The sequence below is a fragment of the Limulus polyphemus genome, unplaced genomic scaffold, assembly GCF_000517525.1.
Source record: "Limulus polyphemus unplaced genomic scaffold, Limulus_polyphemus-2.1.2 Scaffold2, whole genome shotgun sequence".
In the NCBI taxonomy this organism is placed as follows: domain Eukaryota; kingdom Metazoa; phylum Arthropoda; class Merostomata; order Xiphosura; family Limulidae; genus Limulus; species Limulus polyphemus.
In genome coordinates this window covers 1965973-1986621 of record NW_013665612.1, presented here as the reverse complement: position 1 = coordinate 1986621, position 20649 = coordinate 1965973, and the positions used below count along the sequence as shown (strand labels likewise).

At 31.3% G+C, this 20649-nt stretch overlaps 1 protein-coding gene across 5 annotated transcripts in view; it reads right to left on the bottom strand.

The window, feature by feature from the left end:
- Window positions 1-20649, bottom strand: part of LOC106466535 (protein turtle-like) — a 363242-nt gene that overhangs the window by 102752 nt on the left and 239841 nt on the right. For 2 of the 5 annotated variants that reach the window (XM_022395344.1, XM_013926860.2), the window contains exons 10-15: window positions 13370-13548; window positions 13012-13089; window positions 11105-11284; window positions 7063-7161; window positions 6015-6155; window positions 5118-5199 (exon numbers count right to left, since the gene is read on the bottom strand). In XM_022395344.1, coding sequence (XP_022251052.1) covers window positions 5118-5199; window positions 6015-6155; window positions 7063-7161; window positions 11105-11284; window positions 13012-13089; window positions 13370-13548 — 759 coding nt within the window. Of the gene's footprint in view, window positions 1-1442; window positions 1898-2257; window positions 2269-5117; window positions 5200-6014; window positions 6156-7062; window positions 7162-11104; window positions 11285-13011; window positions 13090-13369; window positions 13549-20649 lie in introns of those variants that run through there. The other 3 variants (XM_022395245.1, XM_022395295.1, XM_022395391.1) reach the window with 3 other exon arrangements.

The window sequence follows — 20649 nt, the reverse complement described above, 5'->3', positions numbered from 1 at the left end:
CTATGGACGTGAGTTATTGTGCTTTCCAGTGTTACCTAATTTAAACCCTGGCGGTGCTTATCTCTCTGTACGGAATTACCCAGGACACAATTCAGAAGGTGTTACGTGCAATGATATGCTACGTGATATCACAGGAAGGAAGACATATTTAACGTGTCAGTCAATCCGTCGAAACTCCAAAGTGTGTAATCCAATATCGCCAAGTTTCATTCCGTTCACGTGTCATGTACGGTGAAGTAATTATATATAAAATACGTAAAATCTTTTTTAAAAGATCTCCGTGTACAAACCGTATTATTTAAAACAAAAATGTACCACAGACATGACAAACACAGTCTCGAAACATGCAATCCTACTTGAGAGAAATACATTGATCTCTATAGAACATAAAGAATTGTATTTTGTGAATTTTTGTTTACACCCACTTTTAAAACTAACAATTTATACCTTCTTCAAGTCTTTGCTCTGAAGTAAACACATCATTTGAAACAACAACAAAAAAAAACGGTATCCATATTATAAAAATGTTTAGCTGTTAGTAATAGTTATTCAAAGCAAAATACTCCACAAAAAATAAGAAAAGTGTATATATATATAAGATGCATAGTTTCACTTCAAGGGAAGTTAATATTATGCATAAAGTGGGAAAGGATAATTACGCGTTTTCCCCACGAGTGTAATCTTAAGACCGCCGTCCAATACAATAATTACCATTAAATCGTGATACTGACAACTCCCCTCTTATACCCTCCTCCAAATTTTTTTTTTTTCATTTGAGGGATTTCATTTTTATTTGCATCGAAAATAGACGCATAATTAAAATAAAATATATAATTTTTCCGGGCAGGTTTATTTCAATATTTTCAAAATATACGTCTGTGTGTCGATTCCGTATACCCAGTGAGCATTTTAATTTCTTGTTAATGATCAGATTTTCTTCTCTTTAAAAAGCAAATAATGAAGAATTTTTATTTTTTACTTGTTTTTCCAGTAGACGAGAGTTTCTTGTACCTTAGAACGACGTTTTGCCTGTGGAAACCGTTAAGCTGAAGCAAGACACTATTGTGAGCCATTAATTATGTAGGAGAATGATCCGGCCTTAGTCTTAACGACTTCCGAAAACAACCGGTAATATTATATACAGTTGTGGTGGCAAATCTAAATGTACTGAAGTAAGAAACTGCTTTTAACTTCCTATACGAACAGGAAATGAAGCCTTGGAAGATAAAGTCGTACATATATTTATGCTTTACTTGAGAATTAGGCTAAAATGAGAAGCTGCTTAAAATTTGTTCTAATGCAAAGAATACATAGAAATCTCAATTGACATTTTTTAAAAATATTATTATTATTTTTTACTTTTACGTACCTATCATTATTATTCTGGCATAAAAAGTAACCAATGATTTGATAATAACAATCCGAAAAAAAGTACAATAATATGTCCTAAGTACTTTTTGCAGGTATGAAAAAATAATTCTTAAAGTGTCTATGAAGGATTGTTATATAGAACCGTACTGCATGCAGATGGCAATAAAACATACTTATGTTATTCAATTATTAAATTATACATCGAATTATATATATATATATAGATAGATAGATATTGGACTCAAGTGCATAAAGCTAGTAGCTGGGGTTTTTTGCTTCTTTCTTATTATTTACCTCATACTTTAAGCTATTATGTCTTTTGAATTACATTTGGGGCTTTTAGGTATTGTTATAAGGCATTTCTTTTACGAGTTGCAAGTTCATTTGATTCATTAATGTCGGCATTTGACAAATTATATCTTGAACGTTTCTTTCGCCAGATAAAGTTTCTCGTAATTAATATTGTGTCAGCCACAAACAAAAGGATTTGATAACTTCCTACCTAATGTACCTCCATCTTCATTTGCTGCATAACAGGTAAAATTCAGTAGATTATTACGAAGTCAAGAAACGTTTTTCATATATTTTAGGCACAGTGTAAAACAAACAGAAGAATATATACATAATTCAATTGTTTATAAATTAATTTTGATGAGTAAATAATATCAAATTTAGGTGAACACCAGGTATAAAGCCATCATACATTATTTCATTTAATTCTTAATGTTTGTTTTATGAAAATTTTATATGTTTGTTTTATGAATGCACGTCAGTTGTAGAAGAAGCTTTTCATTCAGTTCAAAGGAGAAACCCTCATTTCTATGAAACTCTAAAAAAATACTGATTTTCAAATGGCAAAAACAAATTAAAGAAATAAAAAAGTCACCTCTCTTTCTTCTTTCCGAATCGAGAAGCCAATGTAAAGAAAAAATAAAAATAAATATTCAGAGTAACACCATCAGTTATATGAAAAAAAAACAACATACAGCCTATTTCACTTTTCTTTGTAAATAATTCTTGTTTTGATTTAGGACTGATCTAATTTTTTAAATCTCATCGAATCTCACAATGTATTTATGGGTTTGTTTAAGTCCTTTTTAACTCACCACATAGCAACCTAAATTAATGTAGGAGTGTGTATAATATTATGACATTGCGCCTAATTTATTATTTGTATTATGCAGTGGACCAACTGTTTAATGATTATATTACAGATTAATTTTTACTTCACCAAAGGTAAAATTAAAAATTTAATCCGTGACTTCGAAGCCTAATAATATATTATTGGGATTACTGCCGAAAATATTGTTAACAAAGAGAGTATTAATATTCAAAATATTATTATAAATTTTAGATATATCGACTTATGGCATTATAAGTTTCTAATCTGTTTTTTATACGGAATTTCCTCATTATTGTATACATGTGTACTTTTAATTCCATTTTTGTTCTGATCTATACAGAGCTTACGATTGCCCCCCCCCCTGGAAACATTTCTACGGACTCCCATGTGTCTAAATAAGATAGAAAGAGGTTCTCCGTGTTGTTTTACTCAACAGTTGTCACTGATAGATGCATTCATAGGATAAAACCGTGAAAGAATATCTAAAGATGTATTTAATTAAAGCAACAGCTATACTGTTGGAATCAATAAGTTTCGATTTCGTTGTACTGTTGTTACGGGTCCTTTTCTTATAAATGAGTGTGATATTCATCAAGTAAATAAGAAGTTTGTTTGTTTGTTTTTGAATTTCGCGCGAAGCTACACGAGGGCTATCTGCGCTAGCCGTCCCTAATTTAGCAGTGTAAGACTAAAGGGAAGGCAGTTAGTCATCACCACCCACCGCCAACTCTTGGGCTACTCTTTTACCAACGAATAGTGGGATTGACCGTCACATTATAACGCCCCCACGGCTGAAAGGGCAAGCATGTTTGGTGGGACGGGGATTCGAACCCGCGACCCTCAGATTGCGAGTAGAGTGCCTTATCCACCTGGCCATGCCGGGCCCAAAATAAGAAGTGTTACGCATGCAAGAAATTTAAATGCACGAGACAAAAAACATTTGAGTATACATCCGAAATATTTCTTGTATAGAGATTTTTAAAATATAAGCAATATGCTGAAAATATGACAACTTACATTATCGGATTAAATATGATGAAAGCGTTTGAATGCTTGTAGAATATATTGAAAAATAAAACTGTTTATACTATACGCTCAAGACCATTACGCATGAGATTTATAATCACTGCATAATAACGTGGACATCAGGTAAAAACAGAACAATTACAAGCTCAACTCTAAAGCCGAGCGTTTAGTGAGGTTTAGCTTATATAAAATGATAGTTTTTAAGATATGATGAGTATATGTATTTCAGTTGGGATGGCTGGTTTGACAGTTTTAATAATTTAAAAATTTGGTTTTGTTAATGCTTTAACAGTGTAGTTCCAAACCAAATATTATTGTATTTTATGAAAAGATTAGCACAGATGAAATGGACACTGTATTCTCACTGTTTAACCTATTTGATTACGCTGTAGATTGTAACAAAACTTTACTAATAAATCAGTAAAATGTTTAATCCATTACGGAGGTTCGTTTTTATTGACGTAACAACGAAACATCACATTAGTAACAGCAGGAAATATTGATCAATTCGTTTCATTTATGCGCATTGTTGTTATCGTATAGAGTTATTTTATTGTTACAAAATAAGTCAAATCTGATAATAATTAAGGTTTCGATACGAAATCTGTAAAGAACTAAAATATATAAACTGCCATAGGCAGTTGTCAAAGTGTAATAAAAATCATCTGACGGAACGATTGATTCTGTTTTGTTTTGTTTGTAATTAAGCACAAAGCTACACAATGGGCTATCTGTGCTCTGCCCACCACGGGTATCGAAACCCGGATTCTAGCGTTGTAAATCCGCAGGCATACCGCCGTGCCACTAGGGGGCCTGACAGAACGAACAAAACTTTATATTATAAAAATATATCTTGCTTGGTTAATGTATTACAGCACGTGATTGTCCACAGGCATTTCTTTTACCAAATCTAAAAATATAACTATACGCTATTTGTTTCCCATATTATGTTTATAACAGTATATACAAATATATATATATATACATAAAATCTATGTTCCTTTAAAGGAAAAAAATATCATTTGGAAATCAAACAAAATCGCCAGGTAAACATTCAAAACACGACTAACACATTCCCTTAAAAAATATGTTATAATACTGCTTGAAACTGTTCAATCCGTATACAGTATTGTTTTTGGATATATATATTATGAAAGACTTTCTCTATCTGTCACAGAATTAAAATGACTAGTTGACATCCTGACGACTATATATATATATAAATATATATGTATTTGGGAGAAATAAAATATTTTCCATACTGTTGTTTAATTTAATCTAAAATATGTTCAATATCATTGCAATGAAGTTGTTAAAAATACTGTAAATAAAGACAACTATAATTTCAGCATTTTAGTCAAATATTGCCCACGCAAGTATTTATCTTGCAGGATTTAATCATTTATTTTTATTTTCAAATTTTATTATGTTCTAGATGTATTTCTTTGTTATTCATTATGATATCGTGTTATTCATTATTATCATACTAGAATATTTTTGAAAACAAAAATATTTTGTCTTATTCATTCCATTTTACAAATAATAATTTCATACGTATCGTAACTTGAAAATATCGTTTAAATAATTGAATACGTACTTTTTTATCGGTGATGGACTGCCGCCATGAGAGTGGCCCCCATTTCTAGCTTCTGCAACAGGGCAAGTCACCATCATATAAGCTGAAAAGATGAAAGGTTTAAAATCATACTTTGAAAAAATACAGTATATTACAAATTTAAATTTATTGTAGATTCTCTTCGTTTTTGTAAAAAAAAAAAGAGAGACTAAAAAACCCTAAGGGCTTTAAATGCTAACATCTCTAAAGTTGGTAATTTTACCTGATTATTTCAGGCAATAAAAATCAACGTACATAAGTATTTGGGCTGAGTTATAATTTTAGAATTTGCCTTCCTTATAGTCTATTATTTCAAAATTAGGGATGGCTAATGCAGATAACTCTCGAGTAACATAATTTTAAAATGTATGTTTAAGTGACAAATTTATGCATTGTTTTTGTCTTTTTTTGGCCAAATTATTCGAGTGTTATGTTAAATTGAAAAGTATTCAGAAAGTCAGACAAAGAATTGGCCAAGAACGCGAATTTGAGGTGACGATAGTTTAATGGAATGAAATTAACATTTTTAACAGAAAAATATCTATATAGAATGTATGCTTTTATTTTAAATAATTCCAAATATCCAATTAAAAATAGCAAACCTCAAAATCAAGCTTGTCACTTGTATCTCGCTAAGCATACAAATACACTAAAAACGTATATACTCAAACAATGTGGTTAATTAAAACCTATAATATGCATATTGAGGACAACTAAGATGTCAGTAAAGTGTTTTATGATTTAAGAAAAAAAAACACCACAAGTAATTAATTATATTTATCTTTTAATTTATAAAACTATCAATTATAATTATCTTGAAGCATAATATTCTAGGCCAAATAATGGCAGAAGAAAAGCATTGTGTTTTTGCTTATCTACCTTTTTCTGCCTTTCTCCGTTTCCTTTTATTGCAAATCTTGACGGCACAAACAGAGAGCACTATGGCGGCTATGAAGAACAAAATTCCTCCCACGACGCCAGCAGTTATAGCACGACTTTTTGTCACTTCATAACTTTCAGCTAAAAAAAAAAAGAGATGTACAAACATGCAACATAGCACATGATTCGGTATGTTTCTTATTGCAACGTAACATATGATCCGTCGTGTTTCATATTGCAGCACATTATTTAAATATATTAGCATCTATTAAACAATTATTATGAAAAGTTACATTATTATCCAGGATAATATGTTGACAGTTAGTATAAAGTTCATAGTTATCTTAACTTTTAGTTCAAACCATCTGGAGAATTACATTATTTGTTGGGTAGCAAGGAGAATCCAGTAACTGCTCAGTCGTGTTTTTTAAATATTCTTTTATGTGGCAATAACTCATTATGGTGTATCGAATGTTTATTTGGGCTATGATATGATGAAACATAATTTAATATGCAACTTCTTGCAGTATGAAACATATCAGATCAGACACGATGTTCCAATGTGAAACCTAACTGATCAACATGATACAATTCATTTCATATTTTACAACTAATACCGTATAAAGTACATGTTTTTCTTACCTAGTGAATTATTAATGTGCCTGAAGAAACCATCGACCGAAAGTTATTATTTGCTAATTATTCATTCAGTTTCCAAAATGTAGCCTTTGGTATTTCGATGTTTTCACGCTTACCGAGCCAATATATGCTTTAAAAAATTATCCAGGTTCAGAAAGGTAGTGTCTTACGTAACAAGTAACATTTTTAAAATATTGTATTAAGTACACTGCAAATCTGAATGTTACTTACTATGTATTTTCTTTATCCGAGACTTACAATAATATTATCAAATTAATGGTTGTATTTTCTATTAAATCAGATCGTATTAAATTATAATATTTCATTTTTAAATAATGTAAAACAAAAACTTCTTACAATTTCACACCGATATTGCAGTAAATAAAGAAATGAATATCACATATCATACCTGCTAAAGTGAGAGATACTTCTGAACTGGCCTGTCCTACAGACATAATAGAGTAGGCATATACACGAAAGTTGTAATGGCCAGGAGCTAATTCCTTGGCTATCAAAAGAGGGAAAATGTTCAGTATTAATGAATATTCAATTACAATCGAGATAATTTAGCACTTTAGTAATGTTTTATATGTGTATAGATATACTCTACATTCAGTGAATTGCACTTAGAAACTGTGGTTTCGTTTAATCTCTAAGAATGTTTTGTCCAATGAGATGCTTACGCTGAACCATTTCATAATTTGAATTATTAAAGTCACAATAATTTGAGAGGATATACAATATCTTGGTTTTACTTCTCATATTTTCTATACGAACCAAAAATTCGAAGAATGAAAAGTGTTTATTATACTTAAAAAAAAGAAAATTCAAACACTCCCCATGAACAATGTTTGACACGAACATTATTAAATTTGCTGTAGTACAGAATATCAACCAGTACTTATTGACTTAACTTCTTTAGAAATCCTCTGAAGACAGGGAGTGGAGGGGAATGTAAGTTGCTGGATGGCCTCGAGCAGTTTGTATGCTTGAATTATTTGCGCCTGTTCAGGAAACTAAATAGGAGATTTGATGCGAAGGAATATCCTATATTTACCATCAGTATTTGAAATATGCTTTTTACATAATTTTTACATAACCGAGAAAGGACGAGATAAAATATGAGAAACAATGTGACAAAGCCATTTATGTTTAGGAGCACATTTTCGCGTATTAACAATATTAATAATTAGGAAGATTCGAATTAATATGAAATATGGTCTGGAATTCTACTAAATAATAGTACTAGTGTTATAATAAATAATATACAATCATATATGATAATGTTATTATTAATGTTCCTCAGTTACACATTGTGGAAAGCGTATCAAATTATATTTTATATATGTTTATTACTATTTGCCTCCTAGCAATATTCATTAGTTATTTCTTTCATTCAGTTAACACACAAAAATGTCTAAAGTAAATGCAACGTCACAACGCTATTTCGGGTATTTTATCACAAATTTCCATGGTTATTCATGCTATTGTAAGAACATATCTTTAGAAAATAAAATGGATAACATTTGGTGGCTTACTAGTATTGATGGCCACCAGGTATTTGGTGGTATTGTCTTTGCCGTTGTTTCAATTTGTGTTATTTTTCTGTTAGATTGAGTGAACAGTGTTTGTTCATTTAACACTCGTCAAGTGCCCTTTGCAAAATCAGCTCACTACTAGTATAGTGTAATTGGATGAAACTTAATTTGAATGAGACAAACGTTCGGTTGTAAAATTCCACTCTAAAGGCTAACAATCATCGTGAGCTTTAAAGTTACACAAGGTATACATTTCACACATTTGCAATCTGTAAGCGGGCATTTTTGTTAATTAAAAAATTTCTAACGTATTTCTAAGTATGTTAATGCAGTTGTATTTAGTGCTCATTTTTAGACTAATTTGTGAATGTTACCTAAGTAGCGTAATTAGTAACCCTGTACGTTTTTGGTCAAAATTAAAAAAATAAAAAAATCACGAAAGAAATAGGCTAAACAAAAATCAGTATGATAAATTGTTATGTTAATTAGATTAAACATATGCATTCTTAATCATATGAATGCGTGATACGAAATTGTTTAATTTTTATCTTAATAATAAATTTTCTATTAGCTTTAGTATGAATGTATCTATGATAACTTATGAATAAATCTGTTTTAGTTTATCCACGTTGCAGATATATTTGAAATGGTTTTAAGCGAAATGTTTTACGACAGGCAATCTGTGATATGTCACTTCGGGTATCGGACCCAGATTTTAGTGTTAAAAGCGCTCAAGATTACCGCTAGGCCATCGATGAGCGATATATTTGAGGTAACATTTGCTTAAGAACTTTTTGCCACATATATAATACACCTTTCATGAAGTTGATTATATATTAGTTGACCAAGGAGAATTCAATCAGACTGAAATATATACTCAGTAATACACGAATCAAGCGTGGCTTTATGGTTAGCGTATCGGACCGGTAATGAATTCAACGTTCCCGCGTTTGAATCGTGGTGCTACCGAACACGCTTTGCACTTCCAACTGTGGTTCATTATAATAGTGACAGTGAGCCTCGCTATTCATTTATTGGGTCACTTTAGGTGTAAGGTTCTTCCGAATGGTTGTTTCCCTCTGTTCTGCAGTTCAAAATTAAGGAAGACTATGCTTAAAGCATATGAGTCTGTTACGTGGTCGTTTAGTTCATTGTGTGCATAAGGTGTTGTTAAGGTGAACAGACAATAATATATAGGTAAAACATAATTAAGTAGTAGTTGAGTAACTGTTAGAATTTTAGACGCAATTCAGATGTTAAGAGTTGTCCTGCTGCCAGTATATGAACAAGTAGTCATAGAAGAGGGGGTTATAGTGACTACTGTCCTAAGATGGTGTAGCATTGCTCTTGGCTTCAGTAACTTCTGTATGCTGTCTTATAGGTTTCGATAAATGTAAGATAAAGTTTGTCTTATTCATTAGACTGATGTCTAATTTACGAAATCAATCTCTCCAGATGTTTTCAAAGATAATCTATAAGATTAGGCTTCAGGCTATCACCAACCAATACTTTGATGTCATTACTATTAAAACAGCCATAGGTTGAACAAGTTATATGTAGACAGCTCACAGGTAGATCTTATACAAATGCACAGAAGATAGCTCACATCATAACACAGTTGACACAAATCATTTATGGTTAGATTATCCATCTACTTGTCTCCATACATTTCTTTTTTTTTTTTTGTCCATCAACATGTAACTGGATGAAACTGCTTTCATCACTATAAAATTCACAACGGACAGGTCCTCAGAGTTATTATGCTGACGGTTTTACACCAACCTAATCAGTATTGAGCATTCTTGAGGATGATGCGTGGTTTGCAGGTACCAGCCCTTCCAAAGTAACCCTATTAATAAAGCATGTTACACTAACCGCGCAATGGTTCCCATTGCTTCAACTGTATTGGTGTAGTAAAGTGAACAGTATGTTACAATGACCTCACAATGGTTCCCGTAAACTTGTCGTCGTATTGGTGTAGTAAAGTGAACAGTATGTTACAATGATAATACGACGACAAGTGACGGGAACCAATGTGATGTCATTGTAACATACTGTTCACTTTACTACACCAATACGACGACAAGTTTACGGGAACCATTGTGATGTCATTGTAACATACTGTTCACTTTACTACACCAATACGACGACAAGTTTACAGGAACCATTGTGAGGGTACAGTAAAGTGAACATCATGTTATACTAACCTTACAATAGTTCCCGTCACTTGTCACCGTATTGGTGCAGTAAAGTCACTGTTTATACGTTGTAGTGATGATTTTCAGGAGTTTTTCACCAGTTTAATTAGTGAGAGTTTGTCACGATCGAACAGTTCTTTCAACCACCTGAACAGTTTACAGACGTGGTGCTGTAAAGTCCTAATTACATTAAACTGCACATAATAAAGAAACACGGTTATTTCATATATATATCGATTTCCCATATTTGTTACAGCTTTAAATTCCGTTTCGTTCCAAATATACTAAATTACGACGATTTGTAATCTTGCACAAACCTTGTAATTATTAATCCACCTGCACGATTTGTTATGTACACTAAATGAACTTTTGCTTACTTCATTTTATTTCACATCTTGAAGGAATTTTCGGTATTTTTATGAGCAATGTTATGATCTCGGCTATTTGTTATTAAGAATTACATTTTTGGTGAGTCTGCGAAACACGCGGTAATACAGTTATATTTAGATATTGAATTTCTATATTCAGCAAACACAGTTTACAATTGTTTATTTAAATTTAAATTGCTTATGTATAATAAATTGGATATTTTAACGTCTACATGGTTATAACTATCAATATGATTATTATATTTTCAGACATGAAAAGTTCTAGGTTACGTGAGCTATATATATATATATTAACGTCTCAAACAAAGCAATATATAATATTTTACCTAGGTAAGACGTAGCGTGTTTAATTGGTCCCCAACGCTTCCAGGGCTTGGACTGGGTGCGATATTCAACGTAGTAGAAGGCCACAGGAACTTTCTGGTTAAGTGGTGGAAGCCACGAAATAAGGAGGCCATTCTCTGTCTCCTGAACAGTAACGTTACGTGGAGGAGAAGGCTTGGGGCCTGTATATTATGTAAAGATTTTTATCAGTCAGTATTCATTGCTAACATTCTTCTGACACAACTGTATTGTCATTCTGTATTTACATCTTGCTTCTTTCTGCATTAATATAACTGATTAGGTTAAGTTACTTCGCTCAATGCCCAAAGCCTTTAGTATTGATTATCAATTCTGTTTAAGCATATGCTGTTATCTTAACTTTGTCTACAAAATACATTTAAAACAGCGCTTAAGTCAAATTTAATATTTCAAAATTTTGTGATTTTTTTTCGTGTTTAGAAACATGAAAGCTACTGTTATGAATGCGAAGTCCATACGACAAATAAAAAAGGTGTAGCTTCTAATGTTAACTCAGTTATTTCTTATTAATTTGATATCTCATTAATTTATGAGCTAATATCTGCTAGCAAACCGAATCAGGTGGATAGAGTTCGTTAAAACAGTCAAGATAAAAAATATCCTCCTCCTAAACCACCTTTTAAACAACACGTATTAACGTTTTATTCTAGAAAAAAAAATGAAAAGAAAAAAAAATATCTCATTCATTTTTATTAATCCGATAAATCTATCTTTTCATATGACAGTTTTATAAGACGTTGTCAAAACTTATCTGTCCACGGCTTAACTTAACTGAAATAAGAAACACGTCAGGACCAAATGAAGAGCGACAGGTTTGATTAATGTAAGGTTTCTATCTGTAAAATTAGACCGATAAGAAAGAAAATTTGAGCTAAGATATCGATAGGGCATTATATTGCAGCAAAAGTCTCAAAACATTGTTGTAACTCCTACTCAGTTTGAACAAATTCTTTGCGCTTTGTAAGGTGTATGACGTGCTTATGATGACAAAATAAAGTATGTTTGATCACCTAAAACTTATTTATCATCGGATACACAGATATAATACCTGTGGTTACGAAATTTCACCAGGTTCACCTGGCATCATCAGCTACAACAACTACAATAAGGAAACACCAAAAACTAGTGGATGGATACATTGGTATTTGATTGGTTGAGTTTTACATGACCTGCGGAACGTAAAATTGTTGTTGACAATAGTCAAGCAGTTAATGCTATTTTTGTACATAAGACAAATCCTGATTGTGAAATCAACTGGAAATTAGCCAAAGTAAAATAAAAAACTAGAAATTATGTCAAAAGAAAAATTGTGGAAGGTTCGTTAATCCAAAGGTTGGCAAACTTCAAACACCATTGAAAGTCAATCGAAGTGGAGCTCATTTCTGACGTTAAAGGACTTGGAATTTCCATAATAAAAGAGGACACATGAAAGTGTCGAAAATTGTATTCTAATCAATTTGGTGTTGTTTCGAAGTAGTATTCAAAACATTACTTTACCCAGTATTGAGTATTACCTACTATTAGAAAGTTAATATTCTTATAATCGTTAAGAAAACCTAAAACAAAACAGTTTCAAATATCTTACACAGTGACATTTGTGTTGAAAACACAATTTTAATATATGTAGGCATTTTTGATAAATTAATAATATCCGATAATAAACAAGTTTAAGGTTTGCATAACAGGGGTACCTTCTTTACATATTTGTTCACTGCGCTCGACTTTACTTTCTTGCAATATAACATAGAAGTTACTCAGAAAACAACTTGGCTAATAATCATATAATAATTGTAAGAATTTTACTTTTGTTTGTAACACTAAACACCAAACTGACTTCAATAGAACAATCTTGTTCTAAAATTGAGCTTACCAGATGGTTTCTGCACTGTAGGAATATACGTGGCACCATAAGCATCAGTAGGATACACCCCTCCTAGGAAGTCCCAGGCTACATTAAATATTTTATCAAAAATGTGTTAATGAAAGACGTCTTCCAAATAACTATAAACAAGCATTAAACTATGCCAATTTGATGATTATTTATTTACATACTGACATAATTCGAGAATATTTTTAACTATCTCTGCCTTCACTCTATTGAAAAACATTTGAAAATTTGCACGATGGATTTCCTCACAGTTACTAAAACACACTTCTCAAATGGTCATAAACTAACAAATGATATAAGGAGATTAGATGTCTCCCCTTCCATTATAAGTAACACTTACGGGTGGTTTTGCCTCTAACTGTTGGACTAAACATCCCATCTCCTAAAGTATTTCGAGAAAGTACACGAAATTCGTACTCTGAATTAGGTTGAAGATTGTAGATGGTAAAAGTGGAGGCTTCATCTGGATCCACTCGTATGGTTCTCCAAGGACTTTCAGCTTGTTCCAAAAGACGATACCTACAAGTGTATTTATTGACAGTAATACTGTCTTAATTAAAAAGCATGATTTATTAACTTTTATAATGATTACCATAGCCTTCTTAGGTGAAGGGAAAGCATTAACATGATCATATTTTAAAAAATCTGATTTTAGGTCTTCTTGTTTCTTTTAATTTAAGCAACTGACAGATAACTCTTAGTAGTAAGAAATTACTATCTATTTAGCTCATTTGACATATTATCTGATGAAACAGCTCACTGACCAACCCAAACTGCAGTTATTCTAGTGTTTTAGTTCTTGACCACTAAAATGACTTATCAATGAGTGGCAAACAGTGATGATGCAAAAGTGGGATAGATTTAGTAGCTATTAATCACCAGCGTAAAAGTTATACATGTAAGTGCTGATTAGCATCCTTAATCTTACACTGTGGTCTTCAGTAGTGTTTACCTGTTATTTAAGGGCACTTTACAATTGGCATTTTTGTTTTTCAACATTGCACAGTATTACTAAACACTGCCACACAATCCTGTTACTTCACAGCATTCGTGCTAATTGTTCTATAGAATGATATCAATAAACATGCAAAGAACGTTCAAATTTTCAGTGCATTAACTGTAACAATAACGACACATATTGATATGAGCAGAAAATGAACGAATAAAATTTTGCGACGCTATCCAAGACGAAGATACAATGAACGTAAATCAATCTAGCAAATTCACGCAATCGTTTTTTCAACAAGTCACCACTTACTACTTTATTAAAAATCGGCAAATTTTAATGTGCACCGAAATATAAAAAAAGTTATATAGTTAGGATAAAATATACTGTTTCAGTAATAATTTGTAAATCTCAGCATATGTGTTCACAGTTATACTTATTCTATCAAAATAGTATATTTTTTGCGTAACCCCTTTACTATAAGTCTACGTACAAATTAATAATATACTTTATAGCCAGTAAAGAAATGACAGAGATAATAAAAACAAAAAATTAGTACTAAAATATGACAAGAAACAAACAAATAATTAACAATAACCAAAACTCCTACAAAAGTAATAGAGACAACTTTATCGCAAATAATATATATATATATATATAATGAAGAAAACGTGTAATAATCAATTAAAATAAAATGTTTGATAAAAACTAAGAGTTAAATTTTATCTTAAATTGAACAAATGCCATAAACGTGCTCTTCAACCATCGATAGTTTCCTCTCTATTTTCGAAAGATTGTTTGTGAAAATATTAAACTTTCTGCATTTCGAAGACTAATCTTATAAATTATGTCAATTCACAAACGCAAAACGTTTTCAACCTTTGACAGGAGTAAAGCCAATAAGCAATTACAAGCAACTTTTAGATAGTTCTTCGAAGAGGACTAATTCATTCAAATGGTTATAGTAAGTCAAAGTAACCGACCTATAAAAAAATACATCAAATCAATTTCAAACGTATGCCAGTAAATAATCTTGTAAACACAGTATGGAAAAACGCAATAAAATACATCAAATCAATTTTAAACGTATGTCAGTAAATGATCTTGTAAACACAGTATGGAAAAACACGAAATGTTAATTTACTGAACGGCAGTGACTGTTTAGAAGTATATTGTCCGCTCAGCGTAAATATTCTCAACAATACGGTGGACACTAACATTCTCAAAACGTTTTGCTTTTTTTCCCAGAGTCAATTATTGCTAAAGCTATTCATAAACTAGAGTGTGTGATTTGTCATAATGGCAGAGCATGTTCACAGTTCAGTGTGTTATGATTTTGCCTTAAGAAGATAAGATAGTTTGTAAGTGGTAATTTAGCTGCTTGCACAAAAATACCTAAAAAAATCTTTCATCCTTAATTCATGTTGCCCAACATAGGATTTTTAACTTAATCTTCTCTTTCATAATTCAGTTTTCTATTTAAAAAGTTTTATTTTCTGAGATTTAAGCAGTGCACTTGTGATTAAACTATTAAGATTTTGGTGACATCTGATGAAATGGAGGCTACCAGAAAATGTAACTGATTTGTAATTTCTTGTTTTAAAGTAAACGTTTGATTACAGCGAATCATAACTTATAACATGTTTTCTTGTGCAACATAAGTTACTGATTAGCGGCTGGAACTTTGCAAGTTACACATAACATTATTTTAAAGCCTGTATGACATACATATATCATTTAAGATCTCTGTATGTTCTTCACATTCATCTCCGTTTTGTTTAAAAGACAGGTAAATATGAAACTCGGACTTGAGGCCAATATAAAAAGATGAAACGCAGCAAGTAATAATTTGATCAGTAAGATATGTTTTGATGAATATACTGATTTTAATAAGCAATTTCTACGACTTTAGGTGATCGATAAGTTTCCTTTTAAGTTTCTTTTTTTTCCAGCTGTCTTAAATGTTTTACTTATTTTGAGATGTTTTTGTTTTTTTTAGGAAAACGTTATCTAATATGTTGCTTAATGACGTTATGGTTTCTTTCTTCTTTTTCCCATTGTGTAACAATCAAAATCATCGACCTTATCTTTTAAAATTTCTTCTAAGTTTACCCTCACTATCCTTTTTATGCTTTTGTGTGCAAAAGAATATTGTTTTGATTTGTAAGATGTTTCTTCATAATTATTAATTGATGAAACATTTATAATGTAGTCCTCTTTTTTCATAATTAAAGGGAATAATTTGCTTTCATAATATAGCTCAGAATAATTAACTGTCATATTTTTAACAATTTTTATCGAAGTAAAACAAACATTACCAATGGTCATGGATTTGTTTTGCTGATGTAAAACAAGATTAAGAAACATTAAAATAACACAAGCCTGCGAATTTAGAATTCATAAAAGTTGTTTTGGTTTTAATAACGGATTTTCCATAATTCAGCTACACAGATTTCAAAAATATTATTCATTTCTTTCTAACACGTAAAGATTTTTTACAAATCGGGAAGAAAAAAATTAATTTTACTCAGATCAAATTATTATTTCGCTTACCACAATGAACATTTTTTATTATTATGTTTGCTAACAAAAATAAAAACAAACTGATGTCAAACGAATATGCATCCTCACACATCTTGATTTTTGTGTGTGTGTGAAAGAAGTTCGAAATTTTCGTACGTTTCCTTCAAGTGAACCGAAAGAGCAATAGGAATAGATGTATATGTGTTACCATTGTGAAGGAGAACACCTTTTAGACTTCTTTTGGAGGAATCAATCAACAATCGCCGCTCACTTAGTTCAATGACTGCATCTCCTAGGATTAGTAATTAATTCAGCAATATTGTTGCAATAAACTAGTGAATCTTCTTGCAAAAAAGTATGGTATAAACTCTTTCTCACGATTTCTGTACCATTAAAATGTCCCTGGAGAAAGTAAGTTCTTAGCCCGAAGGCCGAAATCTCTCACTAAATCATTAAGTTCACATTTTCTGAAAAGTTGTGGTTCATCAGACGTTTCAGGTTGAAAACAATACCTATCATCATTTCTATTGAGATCAGATTTAGAATCAGATGAAACTGTATCAAGAGTCTCCAAAAGAGTAGGTACAGGTACATCAGGTCCATGAGCAACAGGTCTTATAGCAGAATGAAGGTTCGGATAAGAAATTTTTCTTTCGAGTGTTGTAACCTTGCACGTTACATGAGCAAAAATAGAAGTTATCTCCGTGGTTTCTAGGCTCACGCCAGACCACTGGAATTCCAAAAGGCAAAGCCTTTTTCTTATCTTTATTCCATTGTCTCAACTCTTCGACACAAACGGTGTAAACTTTGTGCGACGCCCATGATTTGTCTTGGTCCCCAAGTTTTATTCCAAAATACACCAAATACGCTTTTCTGACGAATTCTGTAATGTTTTGCCTTTGTTTCTTTTAAACAAATTTACCACAAATATAACAGAATATGTTTGAGTCACTTATACAATCTTTTGTTGCCATAGCGACGAATAAATAATATTGAAAAAAGAAAATTAAATCAAAGTACAAGCACAAACAAATACTATCCAGAAATGACACGTCATGTGGCCTGTTAACGATTTATATATTACTGTTTTGTTTCTATTCGGTACTAGAACGATCGATACGACTCTCACGTCGCGTTTGGTCTAGAGAAATCTATAGCCAGTGGTTGTCAACATTCTAAACATAACAAAATGTGAACCGATTTCAATGAAAATTATTCACTTATGTAAAAGTACATATGACGTTTTGTGAAAAAAGCTGAACGTAATGGAGAGAAATGGATATCATTTTCGGATTCAGCGTACAGAAATCACTGTAGATCATGTAAAAATTTCAAGACAATAAAACCGTCGCAGGCCTGTGTAATTTATTGTCTTGAGAGTTTTTTTAATGTTGGATTTCTACACTGACCTCCCTGTGCTATTGATTCTAAATTTATGATGATACTTAAATATTTCTAAGCTGTCAAATATAAAAAACAAGACAATGCGTATTAAACGCAACTAAAACTCTTACTGTACTGATTTATTTCTTTAAAAAAATCTTATTTACATTGGCTAAGATCAATGTGTGCTAATATCTGTTAAATTAATGATAAAATTATTTGACTGGCTTTATAAAGAAAGCTGTTATCCTTCTTAGGTATTTTTAATTTTATAAAATGCTTTTGAAAAAGTATTATGATGGTTGAATATTTTTTGTGAATAATAATTCTTACCATTTAGGGTTAGATCAATATCATTTTCATTGCTAGAAATGAGAAATCAGTGTTTGTTTACTTGTTCATACTTCGCTATTTTTCTTTATAGTTTACATTAGCTCTTCTTGCAGTCAACTAAAAACATTTCGTAAAAGAATTTGATTTCTAATGTCAGCGAAGCGAAAATTTTTAAATTTCCTTATTAGATTTCATTCCACATAGCTAACTCATAACTGACTTTTCAAACTCTGTGTCCGTTTCAATACTTATCCTCTTTAAACTCATAATTTTATAAGATTAAGATGTTCATTACAAGACTATAAGATGTATAGCTATGTTTGTTGTTTTTTCTTAAACAACAACTTGATAATCTAAATTTCTTTGAGCAGTCGTATATTCTGTATTTATTTCACAAGACTGGTTAATATGCGCTAGACTGGTTCTTATTTATTTAGGCTTCGCTAAGTTCATTGTAAATATACTTTATTCTTTTGTTCGATACATTTGACCCGCTGTCAACCGTATCTAAATTATCAACTCAACTCCCTTGTGTTATTGCACAAATATTTCATTCCTAAGCCTCTTGAAAATAATTCCCACGTCATGATTATGTTCACTGAGGTGTGAATTGATATAACGTGGTTTAGAAATCCAGTCTTTCTTTCTTCAGACTAACAATGAATACCAAGATTTCTATATCTCAGTGTAAGATATGTTAGTATTCGTTGTATTGAAGTTCTTATTTTTGATATGAAAAATAAATTGAAATAAGAAATAGTGCGTATTTTATGTGCGTACCAATAATATACAGCATTTAGATTCCCATTTACTTTATAAGTTATTAAAATTTCAGAAGTTCTCGTCCAAAATTTCCAAACTCCCTTGGCAACATATTTAGTTTATGGACTTAACCCCCTAAAATCTGGAGATCGATTTCCTGCGGCGTACAGAGCGCAAATAGCCTATTGTTTAGCTTTGCACTAAAAGAAACAAACACTATCTTCAGAAAATGCTCATTTTTGTGTAACCTCTTATAAAAACCTCGTATACTAGAAACGATCAGTTATGATCAATACCAGTCCCTGTTCTGCTGATTTATGTGCTCTAGATACCTATGAAAAAGAAAAAAAAATATTCCAAAGAGAGTAAGTTCAGTTTAAGGTCTATTTACCTTTAAAAACAAATGGCGCCAATTTTATATTTGATAGTAGTTTGAACTATTTTAGCGCTTGTTTAAGCGTTTTCGAAAATGTTACGAAACAGTTCGTTTTTCATGTTTGTTTTCATATGATTTATGTGCAGCTGTCATATTGATTTGAGATTTGAATTATATTTTATGTATTACAGTCATATTTGTCTATGTGAAAAGAAATGACGCATGTTTTTTATTTAAACTAAAAATCAAACGTGCACCTGAGCCTACAGAAACCATAACAAAAGGATAAAATGTCGTACGAATACTGATCTATACTCTATCCTCCTACGTAATACAAAATTCTAACTAGATCTATACTCTATCCTCCTACGTAATACAAAATTCTAACTAGATGTATACTCTATCCTCTTACGTAATACAAAATTCTAACTAGATATATACTCTACCCTCCTATGTAATACAAATTTCTATCTAGATTTATACTCTATCCTCCTATGTATACAAAATTCTAACTAGATCTATACTCTATCCCCCTACGTAATACAAAATTCTAACTAGATCTATACTTTATCCTCGTATGTAATACAAAATTATAACTAGATCTATACTCTATCCTCCTACGTAATACAAAATTCTAACTAGATCTATACTCTATCCCCCCATGTAATACAAAATTCTAACTGAATGACCTTATTAAATACCTAAATGAGTAGAATACAACAACAGGGCAACTGCTGTAGAATAACAAAATGTGTGAAAGTCTAATATAAAACTAGTAATTAGTTTAAATTGGGTCCTATATATATATATATGTATATAGCAGACTACGGTAACAACTGTTTTATTGAAAAACTGTTTCTAATAACAGAACTAATGCAAACAAACTACCATATATACGGTTACGTTTAATAACTATAGTCGCAAATTGTTATAAAAACAGAACTAATGTAAACAAACTGCCATAAATATATACTGTTACATTCAATATATATAGTCGCAAATTGTTATAAAAACAGAACTAATGTGAACAAACTACCATATATACGGTTATGTTATATGTTGGAAATTGTTATAAAAACAAGATATTACAGATTTTTTCCACATTCTCTTCAACTTGTCTTTTCCGGCTCGCAATCGGATTTGTTTGTTTGTTTGTAGTTAAGCACAAAGCTACACAATGGGTTATCTGTGCTCTGCCCACCACGGGTATCGAAACCCGGTTTATAGTGTTATAAGTCCGCAGACATACCACTGTGCCACCGGGAGGAGCATTATTGTTTGTTTGTTTGTTTGTTTG